The 14894-nt window shown below is 52.1% G+C and overlaps 1 protein-coding gene across 4 annotated transcripts in view; it reads right to left on the bottom strand.

Moving 5' to 3' along the window:
• The window catches only part of FBXW11 (F-box and WD repeat domain containing 11), a 57324-nt gene extending 49642 nt beyond the window's left edge, over nt 1-7682 (bottom strand). For 2 of the 4 annotated variants that reach the window (XM_071442982.1, XM_071442980.1), the window contains exon 1: nt 7524-7663. Coding sequence is in view for 2 of the 4 variants with exons in the window: in XM_071442981.1 (XP_071299082.1) it covers nt 7524-7568 (45 nt within the window). In the remaining 2 variants the exon portion in view is untranslated. Of the gene's footprint in view, nt 1-7523 lie in introns of all 4 variants that reach the window. The other 2 variants (XM_071442981.1, XM_071442979.1) reach the window with 2 other exon arrangements.
• Between the last annotated feature and the right edge of the window lie 7212 nt (nt 7683-14894).

Genomic DNA, 14894 nt, shown 5'->3' on the forward strand with positions numbered 1-14894 from the left:
AAGAGAGTAAGACACTGTACACTACTCCTGAGACAAGTCACCTCTCGCTAAGCAGGGAGATAAAAGGCCTCCAGCCAGTCCTGCCAGCAGCACAGTGAGAGTGTGACTACTTTAAAGCAGCTAGGAAGTGACACCTCAGAGAAGATGGGGTCCGCAGAAAACTCATACTCCATGTGCAACAGAAAGCTCAGCCTGCAGAGACCAAACCATGCAACTTGCACCGAGACCTTCAAAAACTTCAGGCCATGGCCTATGGAGCTTCCCCTACCAGCAGTGAGAACAAAATGCTGCAACATCCCCAGAGGAACACATCACCACCACCTCTCACCCTCTCTGCTCTGCAGCCCCTCCAGAGAGCTGAACCTCAGCTTCCACTGCTGTGCCCCACATCTCGAGCTCCAGCAAGTCACAGAAGGGTGGAAAAAATGCCACTGTCTCCAGGTGTGCCAAGAAACCGTCTCCATGAGCACAGGACTGTCCTGAGTGCCCACAGCTCCTTAAAGAAAGGAGCATCTTCATGGTGGGGTGATTTCCTGCTTTCAGCCACTGGCAAAGGCAGTCAATCCCAGGGCAGCATTTCAAGGACAAAGCAGCGTTGTAGGCCCAGTACCATGTCCAATGCATGATTTTTAAGGCTGCCAAGGAAAGTGCTAGGATGTCAAGGCATATGACTCAGAATTTTCAGAGTACAATATAGCTCAGCAAGAAGCCAGCTATCAAATTATATAAATGTACTGATTTGCCAAGTCACTGCAGAGCCAGCAGGGTGCTGGAAGGAGAGGCACTTCTCCAGGAAGCCAAACCTTAACATTATTTGCAAGTGCAACAGCACAGGTCTGATTTTTGTCTCCAGAAGGCCTGGCGTGCTGGAGATAGCCTGAATAACAAGTTTCCCTGGCTAGTCCTCCCCTGCCCTAAGAGAATTGCCAATGAGATTCTCTATCAAGTCCAAGCTGGAACATACTAAGTTTTGCAAATTCTGAGTATAGATTTTCAAAGAGATTTAGGCATTTTTGTCTGAAAATCAAAAACTGGTTTCACTGCAAAGGCTGGAAGACTTGAAAACAGCCCCATCATGCAAACCATGTTGAAATACACAAGCTCACACCCCTCAAAAAGGCAAACAGTGCAGATTGGCACAACTTTTGTACCAAAACTCCACATTCTAGAACTCAACAGAATGAAACTCAGAGCAAACTTGTAACACTGAATATATATATTTTTATATATATATAGTGATTCTCCTCTTCTCCTCTAAGTCAGTGAGTAAACCAAAATTCTGTAGTGTTGCCAACAGCTTGAAGTTGACCCAAAAAGCTTTTTTTGTCATTTTACCCAGAAAACACATCACTCCCTATTCCTAGCAAATGGGTCCCTACCTACATCTTACAAATTTCCATCTGTATTCACCCTACAAATGGGTCCAGGAAGCTGAACTACTCTTTGATCCCACACAAAACTGTTAATTTCCTGGGGTGGAAGTACAAGGATGCAAGTCCTGCAGGGATGTGGATTAACAAAGCACCAAAGAAAAACATGCCTTCAAATGTTACCACTGTTAATTTAGCTTGCATGAGGAGCAAATTGAGTTTTCAGAAAGAGTCAATGCTTTTTGTTGTTAAAACACCAATGGCATTGCATTATTTTTGCATTATCTGCTCTCGGGTCATGCATTGCTTGTATTGGGAAACGTATGGAAGTGGTACAGGAAAATGGAGTAGGCTGTCAGATGTCACACCACTGAGCTCATAAATACATCAATAAACTGGGGAAGGAAGGGAATTTCCAGAAAAAGTGGATTTTCTGTGAATAATGATGCCATAAAAATCAAACCACGAAATTAGATTATGTAACAACATAAACAGTGGCATCTGTATAAAGAAGACGTCGCCCAAGGAAAAAGCTAGAAGGAAAGAATTGTTATCCATCAGCATTAATTTAAACAACTCAGTCAATATTCTCATTTCCCTTCAATTCATTTTCTGCCCTGCAACAAAAAAAAAATTCCTTGTCACGGAGCAGCCCTCTCATAAGCACGGCCTCTTGTTCTCTCCCACACATCATTCCTCTCGCATTGGCACATTTGCTGCAACATCCATTTCATCTGAAAGCCATCAGCAATCTCCCTGAGCACACTGCTGCACAAGCACTCCAAGCTGCCCAGGGCTGGGCAACTGGAAATGCCAAAGCACCAGCGACCTCTAAACTGCGAGGCAATAAACCCAGCAGACCCAGAGACACACGGCAAGCTGATTTAACAAGCAGCAGAGGTGTTTTAGAAACCATGAAATGAAAAGGTACATCCACCTTTCAAAGAACATTCCCAGGTCTCTCTGAGGGTACAGCTTGTAACAAGGCAGGTTGTTTTGCTGCGATGCTGCTCACAACACTCCTCAGTGACCCAAATCTTAGCAGTGCTCAAAGCTCTGTATCCTGAGGGACACAGCCGGCACTGTCTGACACGCAGCAAAGGCAGATGGGCTTTTCAAAGCAGCAGCCCCAGAGCACTTCAGAGAGGGCAGCTGCACCCACAGCAGCTGCCTGCAGAGACAGGATCTCGTTCCACACAGACACCTGGACAGGGATTCACTCTGGGAGCTGCTGGCCCCCAGGCAGAGCTCTGGGGCAGCCGTGGAGCCGAGCGCTGCCCAGTCACACTCCCCCAGATGAGCCCTGCACGTGTTCCAGACTGCAGGGAACTTCCTCTGCTGCACCTCACTAGCTCAGCACCAGGCAAAGCTTGGAGAACTTTGTTATGTTAGAAAATGTAACTGCAATGTGAAGTGAGAAATCTCTGAGTCTGGAATGAGATTTAAAAAGCCTCTGGTTAAACACCAGGGCTTAGTCTCCACAATAATTGGTAACTTCCTTTCATTAAGAACCAAACGCAATTTAGTTTCAGAAGTTCCCCCATAATTGGCACATCTGCAGCTTTCCTTCACCTGAATTATCTGATGGCTACTGCCACCATCATCAGAAACCTCAGGTAACTTTACACACTTCTGCATCTCTGTAGCCTCCTTCTCTCTGCCATCTCATTTCCCCAATCAGGCCATTGCTCCAGCTAACCCTTCCCAAAAGATAAAGCTTTCCACACTCTTTTGTCCACTTCCCTCCTTTCACCACTCCGCTGGCTCTGAGCGCAGTTGCCTCGCTCTAATTCATGTTCTTAAGCTCTTCCTTCCCATTTTCTGCACTGCTGCCAAAGTCACAGCAATCTCTTCTCTTCAGATTTGCATCCTTCCTCTGCAAGGCACTCTCTGAAACGGGACTGTCATTCTGAGAGCCTGGCAGCAGCACACACCTCACATCCCCTGCCCCAAGGCTAATCCCAAGGCTGTGCCTTCCTCAAATCCATCCCACCACCACCTCTTTAGCTGTATGCTCCAGCCATTGCTTATTTCCCCATGTATAAAACCCTGCATGCTTTACTGTCCAACATGCAGCTCTCAACTCTGCTCATTTAGCTACTGAAGATTAAAAAAAGATGCCAGCAAAGCAAACGGATTGTTATCCTGCTGAAAAAAGCACATCCAAGTTACACACAGGTTTACAAATACCTTACTAACACTCCATCTACTCCCAGGCTTCAATTAAGAACCAGTCACATTTTAGCTAGAACAGTATCTCCTTTGTTTCAGCTGCAAAGACGATCATTTCCTGTATCTGTGTCGCTACAAAAGTCAACTCTTTGAAGGATTCCTCCAAGAGTATGTGAAAAAAAAAAAAAAAAATCACACAAATCCAACTGCCTGCTTACCTTGCAATGACTGAGACAGGGAAGAAAAAAGCCAGAGCACTACAGCCCTACTGAGATAGATATATATATATACATACAGCAGCTGTATTTCAGCTTCCAAGCAGAATGTTGGGATTTATTTTGCACTTTAGCTTTAAATAGTTTGGGGGCACAACCATCTCCAGTTGCAGTGACCCAAGGAACTTCAGGTACCCCTGGAGTGATTTACAGCAGGAGCTGCTGCTGCTCAGCAGGCCTGTGTGAAACACTTCCTTCCCAGACTGGTACCTCTGAATTGAACACCCCCACCTCACATCAAAGTCCTACCAGGAGAAACAGAAAGATTTTTGGCAAGATAATAAATTATAATACTTCATTTATTATTTACCAAGGTACTTAAACACTGGATGCTTTTAGGAGAGCCAGAGAAGCATTCTAGACACTGAAGGCCATGTGTTAGGAAGATTATTTCCATATATACAACTTCAAGATACAAATGATAGCAGTGTGAACAAGTGCTTGCCCATTTTATTGCCAGGCATGGCCTTTCCCAAACCTTTTCATGCTCCTACCACAGAGCAGTGAATGCTGAATTTAACCTGCCAGCACAGGGACCTGTGTTTGGAGAGCAGCTTGGGCAGCAAAGCCACAGTGAAACATGAGGGGCATAAGCTCAGTGAGTAGGAGAATTTCCACACAGCTGGATTCCTGCTCAGGAGCCATCTCCCGTAGGTGGCTGGTAGGTACAGGAGCCAGGGAGCAGCAGATTTATTTTGTTATGCCATCCACATCTCATGGTGCACACAGTCCACCCCACAAATGTATAAAAAGCCCCCCAAACTACTCGCCACACTGATGTATTCGGTTACAACCACCTCAGTACAACCTAAGCAGCTAACCCTCTACACTGTGAAAGCTGCTGGTAAGACTAAATAACAATTATGGGAAGGGTCCTGGGGAAATGAAGAGCACAAGGCTTTCAGCAGATATTGAAGGTAAATGCAAATCACAGGGTTGATGCAACTGAACACGGATTTTAAACACAACTCGGATCTGCAGGCAACAAAACTTATTTCACAAAGCATTGCAGTTGGTTCTTTAAAAGAGCAAAAAGGTCACAGTTATCTAATTTCACTGAGAAAACCAAAACCAGGGGCAGAAAGAGCCCTTTCAGTGAGTGACCCTCCATCTGTTCTGGATTACCTCCTCACACCCAGCATTTCCCTGAGCCCACAGTGAAGCAGCCCCAACCCTGCCAGACACCGTGAGCTCAGCCTGGGCAGCCCAGTCAGCCCCAGTTACCCTTGGGGATCCCACCCTACAGGTGGGCACCACCTGCACCTGGAATGGCATCACTCAACACTCATCTCCCTGGAAATGACTAAGGACAGCATCCACAGAAGCAGCACATGGCACGGGAAGCCTTCAGCTGTCCTGAGGGACACAGTGGCTTGGAACACTCACTAAAACTTCACACAGCAAATCAAAGTTGTCACTCTGAAACCTTGAAATATTTCTCTGAGATTCCAGCCTTAAAAATAGAACAGTTTTATTTCCATGACTGATTTTCCTTTAAATAAATGCAAATGATCAATCCAGGGAAGGCACAGTTGATGGGTAGAGCAGCATGTTCTGAAACGTACATGCAATTAACATATTGACACATTACCTCATGTCCATCAGCCCCTCAGAATTATGGTGTATTTGCTCCTCAGAGCTTTCAGATCACACTCTGCTCCTGCATTTACTACAGATTCATCCCTGGCACTGGAGGGAAGCAATGCACCAAACCCCATCTCCCTGATCAGAGAGAGGTATAAAACATCTGCTTTTAGGAATGTGGAACACTTTATAAAAGCAGCATCCCCCTAAGTCTGCCAGGGATGATCCTGGGTTTGGGATGTTTCCCACAGACCAACTCCCACGTTTCCAGATCACACAGAAATCCCCAAGAGGGAACTCAGCCCAAACAGCTTCTGCCCTGTGGATTCAAACAAATCTCCTGGAGAATCTCCCCTTCTGCACCACACCAGAAGGCAAAACCTCCACATCTGCATCCAGCAGTGATTTGCAAAGCTTTTAGGGAAACATCTTCACTCAAACATAAGTGATCCCGTGCAAGCCTCTACTAAGGTTAACATTAAATTCAACTAATAATTACATCGTAGAGAGCACCATTTTCTCTTTGAAATGACAGAATTAATTGTTCATCTTATTCAATTTTTACATTTATCCATTTCTTGTGAAAGAGAGAAAAGTGTATTTCTAAAACCTCCTACAACAGACTAAAACTCCTACAAGCCCCACTGATGTTTGCATGGATTAGCACATTTCCCAGCTCCAGCAAGTGGAGGATACAACACTCACCAGCAAAAGTCCCATTTGCTTCCTCCTGATACATACAACCTGGCCGCAAAGAGGAGAGACTAAAATGGGAGAGCACTTGTGAAAACACAAAGAAGTGGGGGTTTTTGAAAGCTGAGGAAGCCAAACCTTCCAGCTCCAAATGCTATTTGAACACCTCACAGAACCCAAAGCTGAGGAGCGCTGGTGACTGTTCCACGGAAGGAGAAAGCCACCAGAGCACACTTCCCACCTCGGCAATTTAGGAGGCATCTCTGGGAGGCTGCTCCTGAGCCGGCTGCCCACAGAGCTGCCCCAGCCCTGCCCTTCCTGCTGAGGGGACTGATGGCTCTGATGTCCCCCAGGGCAAGTGTGAGATCACAGACCAGGGGAGGAGGCTCCTAGGAATGACTTTTAAGCCCCTGCCCCCAGTAACCAGTAGAAAGAATGAAAGATACACAAAGGCTTTGTAGGTTCCCCTTTTTCTTTTTCATCTTATTTCTGCTTTTTGAGACCAGATGGCACACTTAAAGAAAGTTCATATATTCTGGAGCAGGTAGTTTAGCAACAACTCCACTGGCTAAAAAACCCATTTATGTCTCCACTGAACCCAGCTCACCTTCAGAGTGCCTTAAAGGGAAATTATTTGCATTTTGCCCCTCAGTTCTGGAGAACTGTATGAAATTTTGTATATGAGAGCAAATTATGCTTAGGAGAAAAAGCAATTATGTTTATAACAAATAAATTAGGATATATTTACCGATTAGTATTCTATGTCAACTCCTAACTTAATTTTATTCATGCCTAAAAACAGTAAAATGATAGGCCTCCAATATTTGCCCATAGAAACCTTATTTGTTTATATTTAAAAAAAAAATCAACACCTCTTTCTACTGCTCCCACCTGGCTGCCTCTCCACTAACGCGAATTTAGCGGCGTAAGCGTTAATTAGGAGTATAACCAATACACCAATTAGGTCTCGTTAGGTAATTCCGTGTGTGCTGGACCGGAGCTGCAGCACCGGTGCTGCCCCGGCCCGGGGCCCCGAACCCCCCCTGCGGGGTCTGATCCGCCCCCGGGGGCGCGGAGGGGTCCGGCCGGGCCGGGGCTGGAGCCGGAGCCCCCCCCGCCCGGGGCATTTCGCTTTCGGTTCGTGCCCCGGCCCGGCCCTGCCCGCTGCGGGGGTTAATTGGAATTATTTATTTATTTTCAATGAAACGGAGGCGCCCGTGGCGCCCCGGGCGGGCCGCGGGGCCGCGGCGGAGGCGGGAGCGAGCGGATCCCCCCGCGGGGAGAGCGCGGCCGGGCCGGGGCCGAGCAGGGCCCGGCACAGCCCCCGCAGCGGCGGCGTCGGACCCCGCGGGCCGGGCGCGCCGTCGGGGCCTGAGCCGGGGGGGAAGAGGGGGCGGGAGGGTGTGCGCGGGGGCCGGGGGTGACTCACCATGAGCTCGATGGTCTTGTCCTCGATGACCGAGTCGGGCTCCATCGCGGCGGCGGCCGCTCCGCTCCGCCTGCCCGGCCCGGCTCGGCCCCGCCGCCGCCGCCGCCCCGCGCCCGCCAGGCCCCGCCGCGGCCCGCCCGCCCCCGCCGCGCGCACGCGCAAACGCACGCGCGCTGCGTCCGCCGTGATGTCACGGCGCTCGCGGAAAGAGCGGGGGCCCGGCCCCGCCCCCCGGGACAGCCCCGCGCTGCCCATTGGCCACGGGGCGCCCGCGGGGGGTGCCGGGAGCGGCGCGCGCCCGCCGAATGCGGGGGGGGGGGGGGGGGTGGCCTGAGGGGCCCGATCGGGAACGGAAACGGGAACAGAAATGGAAATGGGAACAGGAATGGAACGGGAACGGGAATGGGAATGGGAATGGGACGGGAACGGGAACGGGAACGGAACAGAACAGGAATGGAACGGAGCGGCAGCGAGCGCCTCCGTGGGGCGGCGGAAGCGCCCGGGGCCTCCTGTCCCGCGCTGCCGGGGCTGCCGAGCGGGCAGAGCCGTGTGGGAACGGCCAGGGCCGGGTTTGCTGCCGGACGCTGCGGGACCCGAAGCTTGGAAAGCGCCTTTGGGACTCGCCCCTATCGGCTCCTGCCGTGCCCAGAGCAGCTGGGGCTGCCCCTGGATCCCTGGCAGTGCCCAAGGCCAGGCTGGATGGGGCTTGGAGCAGCCTGGGATGATGAAAGGTGTCCCTGCCACGGCAGGGGTGGGATGGGATGAGCTTTAAGGTCCCTTCCAGCCCAAACCAGTCTGGGATTCTGTGGTACATGGACTCACGAGATGGCTCTGCATGTTGTACTGTTCACTTAATAAACAGTTCTATTTAACAAGTCCTGATCTGTGCCTTAGGCCTGGTCTTGCTGGCACCACAGAGCATTTCCATGTAGCTGACCTCAACCCTTGGCAATGAGCAGCTTATTCAGCCTTTAGGGTCTGGATCCTGCTGGCAAACTGTGCCTCTGCCACAGGAGCCACAGAGCATCCAGGAGCCATCCAGAGCTCAGGTGCTCTGGGGACCAAGGACACCCAGGCTGCCCTCTGGCCACGCAGCAGGGACCAACTGCAGCCATAGGCATTGGAAATGGGAAGCAAACCTGTGCTGAGCAGCAGTCTGCTGTGACAGCACAGCACTGGGCTTGCCATGAAAATGGACCTGCAGCTTCCTGCTAAGCATTTTTTTCTGTTACCTGTTCACATCTCTGCCAAATGGTGAAGAGATGGAGGATGAACAAATGGAAATGGTGCAAAGTCCTTTCTTACTGACAGTTCACCTGCTCCACAGGACATGGAGTCAGAAATGTCCTTCATCACACAAAATCCCTTAGAACAATACTTACCATGAGGTCTAAACTCTTTTTAGAGCATTTAAAAGGCAAAACAAGAACTGCAAATGCCCCTCTGCATCAAACCCCTGCTGCTGCTCAACTGGGGATAACAAATTGATGTGCCCCAAAAGCTGCCCTATTTCCATTTGTGGGGACAAAGCCAAATGCAGAGATGCCACTGCCCAAAGTGCCTCAAGCAAGGCTCCCCAAACCCCCCAGGGTGCCCCCAGCAGCACTGCCCCTCACCCTGACACCCCCCTGCCAGGGACAATCCTTCCTTTTCCTGCCACACTGGGCCCTGCTGGCAGCTGGGCTGGATCAGAACCCCTAAGGAAGGATTGCAGTGGAATTATACCCATTGTGTAACACCCCCACACAGGTGTCACTGAGAAAGGTGGGACAAAATCCAGCTCCATTCTGCTGTCCCTGGCTCTGGACATCAACCAAGGCAGCAGAGATTTGTTTGGGACACCAAAGTAAAAAATCAGCATGTCTCAGTCTAAATATACCCAGGGCAGGGATTTGCTGACAGCACAAGGCTCCCAGTGCTTTCCCAAGCACAGCCTGGTGTTCTGAATATGGGAAGGATTCCTAGGGCAAAGGAAATGAGGAGAAAATGAAATCGAAAAAAAGGAGGGGGCAAATCTTCCATGATTCTGTACAAAGGGTAAATCATTGTGGCCACCCCGGCAGTTCTGAGGGTTCCTGCAGCACAGCAATGGATGTTGCACATCAGGATGGGCCTCACTCTGGCGGGAGATGTCAGATGGAATTGGAGTTCCTGTAATCTGCTCTTAATGGTTAATAAAAGCAATTCCTATGATGTGAGAAGGAGAAAAACACAGAAAATAATTAAGGAAAGCATTATAAAAATATCAAATATTTTGCCCTTAGTGTGGAACACCAAGGAAAGCAGGAGTGAGGATATCAACCCCTATGCCTGTAAATTAAAATTGCTTCTGACCAACTCACAACTTAAAACCTCATGAGGACTGAGCAACATGTCCAAGGCATAATAAGATGAAAAAACAGGTTTTGATAAATTTGTTCTGAGATAGAAACTCACTGGGAAAGAGTCAGTCCTAGGAGGAGCAGCTGAGGGAGCTGGGCAGGGGCTCAGCCTGGAGCAAAGGAGGCTCAGGGGGCCCTTGTGGCTCTGCCCAGCTCCTGCCAGGAGGGCACAGCTGGGGGGGCCGGGCTGTGCTCCAGGGAACAGGGACAGGAGCAGAGGGAACGGCCTCAGGCTGGGCCAGGGCAGGCTCAGGGTGGGCACCAGGAGGAATTTCCCCATGGAAAGGGGGCTCAGGGATTGGGAGGGGCTGCCCAAGGGGGTTCTGGATAGGACTGGAGGTGGCACTGAGTGCTCTGGGCTGGGGACAAGGAGGGGATCAGGCACTGCTTGGACTCAGTCCTGGAGGTCTTTTCCTCCCTAAATGTTTCCATGATTCAAGCACAATATTCCCATGCCTACCTGGCTGCAGGAATTTGAGGAGCAGTCTCTGGGTGTGCCTTGCTCAGACAAGGCTGTGCCAGTGTGTGACAGATCTGTGTCACATCTGCACAGCAGCCGTGCAGGGACACAGCTGCTAATTAATGCTAATGAGGCCCTTGCTCAGGTGGAGGCACACAGGGAGGTGGGGCCGTTTCGTGTCCCAGAGAACTTGCTCTGCCAGTTTTCCTGCGAGGATGAGGATGGGGGGGAAGTGGAAGGGAAAGTCCTGGCGCCACCAACCTGGAGATATCTTCGTGTTGTGCAACAGGGCAGGGATTCCTGGAGGGTCACCACAGCCTCACTGTATGGAAGCAAAGTAATCCTGTGCTTAGAAAAACCCTGGGAACCCCCATTCCCCTGGGCTGATTCCAGTGGGACTCAGCCATCGGTTCTGTCCATGTTTTCTGTCCACTCATTGTCCCAGGGAAGGATTTGCTCCCTGGTCATCCCCACCTCTATCCCCACACAGGCTCTGTCTGTCTGTCTGTCTGTCTGTCATGTGCCCTGGCACCAGCACAACACACCTGGGGCAGGATTTTGGGAGTGATGCCCTTGGATTTTCTCTCACTACATCTTTTCTGGATGATGAGCTGAACTATTTCTCCTGACACCCTCCCACACTGGGCTGTCCTGAGGCTGGCCAAGATTCCCTGACAGCTGCACTGCCCAGACAAGCCCAGTCTCACCAGGGTCCTTCCAGGAGCCACTGCCCCTCTTTCCTCCACAGGCTGGCAGCAGAGCAGCTCAAGGGACACTGGAGATCCCAGGAGCCTCAGCCAAGCCGATTTGAAGGTTCCCCACTCCAAGCAAGTCCTGGAGCCGAAGCAGGGAAGCAAAGCAGCCACCTGGGCTCTCCAGGCACATGGCAGGGAACAACCAGGCAGGGAAACTCAGCTGTGAGGATCCCTTAGCTGGGGAGGAGGGGTTTGTGCCCATGTGGGAACCTGGTGGCCAAACAGGTGAAGCAGCTTCTCAGGAAACTCCTGCCCTGGCACTGAAAAGGAGAAACTGGGCGAGCAACAGCTTTTGTCTCACAGCTCTGGAGGTGGCTGGGGTGGAAGGGGAGACTCCCACACAAGGGACACTCGCCCAGATTTACAGAGTCCTTCAGCAGCTCCTGCCTCCATCCCAGCTGTCCAAGAGCTGCCACGTCCAGGGTGGGCCCCGTGGTGGCTCTGGGGAGAGCAGAGCTGCACACAGGGCATGGCTACAGAGCTGCAGCTGCAGCAGCGCCAACGGGGACACCTGGGGACACAGAGGGAAGGGGGGAGAACTGACCCCAAAAGGGGCACAGTGAGATGAGCAAGGAGCCCAGTGCCACCCCACCATAGCAGTGACCATGGGACACCTGCACAGAGGGGACAGACAGGTGGCTATGGCAGGGCTGTGGCAGTGTCAGAGCTGTGGCAGTGGCAGAGCAGTGGCAGTGGCAGAGCAGTGGCAGTGGCAGAGCTGTGGCTGTGGCAGTGTCAGAACTGTGGCTGTGGCAGTGTCAGAGCAGTGGCAGAGCTGTGGCAGTGGCAGAGCTGTGGCAGTGGCAGAGCTGTGGCAGTGTCAGGGCAGTGTCAGAGCTGTGGCAGTGGCAGAGCTGTGGCAGTGGCAGTGGCAGGGCTGTGGCTGTGGCAGAGCTGTGGCTGTGGCAGTGTCAGGGCAGTGTCAGGGCAGTGTCAGAGCTGTGGCAGTGGCAGTGGCAGGGCAGTGGCAGTGTCAGAGCTGTCTGTGGCTGTGGCAGGGCAGTGGCAGGGCAGTGGCAGGGCAGTGGCAGAGCTGTGGCTGTGGCAGGGCAGTGGCAGGGCAGTGGCAGAGCAGTGGCAGTGGCAGGGCAGTGGCAGAGCTGTGGCTGTGGCAGGGCAGTGGCAGTGTCAGAGCTGTGGCTGTGTCAACGCAGTGGCAGAGCTGTGGCAGGGCAGCAATCTCCCAGCTCCCCCATTGGCAGCTCAGCCCTGCAGCAGCTCCAGGTCACCTCCTCATCCTGCTCTTTACAGCAGCCAGGACCTGCCCTTTGGTTTATTTAAGCACTGACAGCGATTCAAAAGTGTTGGAAGAGCAATTTTTCACCACCGACTAAAAATAGCGGAGTGAGATTCCAGAGCTGCCTCCAGCAGCACCGGCCAGGCCCGGCTGCCCGGGACAATGGCATTTGTAACCCACGAGTGACAACAGCACAGGCCGAGCTCCAGCTCCCGAAATAACAACTCAGAAAGGGCAAATTCTGGCTTTAATTACAGCCAGACAAAAAGGAGCATTTCAGAAGAGCATTATCAGACTATCTGAGCATGCAGTGCCAGCTGGAAACCGAGTGGGGAATGCAGAGGGAGCGGGGTGGCCTCACCACACAGACACCCCAAATTTCAGGTATTCCCCGGGGGGGAGGCACATGCAGCTGGAGCTTTCAGAAAAGCTGAAGCCTTTGGCACAAGGGAAAAAAACCCTTCAGACAGCCAGAAGGAGCTGATGAACTTTGACAAGGAGCCTCCAGCCCCACATCAAAACCCAGGAGCACACAGGGATGGGCCCTCTGAACCTCTCCAATGTGCACAGAGGAAACTCCATGTGACATCCTGGAAGTGACTCTTTTTCTCTCAGTTCCAGATAACCAAGACTGGATCCCTTCTGGGAAAATAGTCATTCCTCACAGAATCCTACTCAGCTTCCAATCTCAAACCTGCTGGAAGTGCCCAAACATGGCCCCATCAAACTCCCTTCTCAATTCCAGCAGCAATCCCGTGTGCTGGAGGCACTCGAGCCTCCTGGAGGGGAGCCCTGCCAGGTGGTGCCCACATGGACAGGGCAGGGAGAACCCACCTGATGCTCTGCAATATTCAGTGTGAAAAAAGGCACTTTTGGATACAGAGCAGCCCGAGTGCACCTGGAACAAAAGCCAGGCTGCAGCAGAGCTGCTTTCTGAATGTCAGAGGGACCCAGTGACCTGATCCTGGCAGCTGAAAGGAAGAAAAGTTTCACCACGTCTCTCTCCAAAGCTCTTCCATGGGTGAGGAGCTGCTGGGAGAATTCCAGGTGCCAGGCACTGAGGTGACCCAGCATACCCAGCCACAGCTGTGCTCTCACTGAAACGTGCAGGGGAAGAGCCAGGAACCAGCCAAGCTCCACGGGGAAAGAGCAGCTTCAAACACAGCTGTGACAGCAGAGGAGAGCTCTGGGCATCTCTCCACAGCAGCCAGGCCTTGCTGCTCCTGCTTCCTCTTGGATTGCACAACTGGAAAGCAGAAACAGGCTTGGTGCTGCCAGTAAAGGGTCAACTGAGAAATACCTGGGATTTTATTAGGCAATACACACACACGTCCCTGGCTGCACCAAATGGGGAGGCTGCAGGAGCAGTTCTCTGCAGGCAGCACCTTCCCCTGACTGCACCAACTGAAGGGATTATTTTTATATTTTTAATTTAGTGCTGAGCTCAGCTTGATGCCTTTACCTACACCAAGAGCTGAACAGTATCACTTCTGTGTTACCTGGGTCACACAGAGTGTGAGATTTGTGCATCACTTTTATGTCTGCTTCAGCAGAAACCTCCCATGTCCAAAATTTGGGAATCCAGAGAATGGAGAACAAGCCAGGCTGTCCCACCTGCCACAGCTGCAGATCAGAGACTGTGTGAGGCAGAGCACGAGTTTGGAAGTCTCAGCCCCCAGGAATAACTCTGCACAAGCCCCAGTGTGGCAGCAACAGGCCAAGAGCCTCACACCCAAATCCTGCTGTTCCCATGGAAGGTGGAGGCTCAGCCTTGGGGAGTCTCAGCTAAGCAACACCTGCTGAGAGGGGATTTAAAGCATCCTTTAAAAGCCCTGGTATTAATATGTCCCTCCCAAATTGCCTGCCCAGCTGTGGGAGGAGCTGTGTGCTCCCTGGGCTGCCAGGGACACACGTGGGTTGGCCACAGGAGAAGCCAGTGGTCAGGGCAGGCCCAGGGAGCCAGGACCCTTGGCTGGCCCAAGAAGCAGAGTAGAAAAGGCTTCTTAAAAAAACACCCTGGGGTTCTGGGATTGGGATGTTAAGGGCAGGGTGCTGCTGCTGCAGGCTGTCCTTCCTCTGCTTCAGGTGTTCAGAGCACCCAGGTAACACTCACAGCCCACCTGCCTTTGGGCTCTTTCTTGGATTTCTCCCTCCTTCTGAAGTCACATTTTTAAGCTCCAGCTTCAAAGAACAACTGAGTGTGCTGGAGAAACACAGAACCATGGAATCACTGAGGTGGGAAAATCCCTCCCAGGGCATCGAGTCCAAACCCTGCCTGATCCCCACCTTGTCCCCAGCCCAGAGCACTCGGTGCCTCCTCCAGCCCTTCCTGGGCACCTCCAGGGATGCGGACACCAAACCCCCTTGGGCAGCCCCTCCCAATCCCTGAGCCCCCTTTCCATGGGGAAATTCCTCCTGGTGCCCACCCTGAGCCTGCCCTGGCCCAGCCTGAGGCCGTTCCCTCTGCTCCTGTCCCTGTTCCCTGGAGCACAGCCCGGCCCCCCCGGCTGTGCCCTCCTGGCAGGAGCTGGGCAGAGC

Source organism: Agelaius tricolor, unplaced genomic scaffold (assembly GCF_023055355.1).
Source record: "Agelaius tricolor isolate 1412-34295 unplaced genomic scaffold, bAgeTri1.0.p SCAF_18, whole genome shotgun sequence".
In the NCBI taxonomy this organism is placed as follows: domain Eukaryota; kingdom Metazoa; phylum Chordata; class Aves; order Passeriformes; family Icteridae; genus Agelaius; species Agelaius tricolor.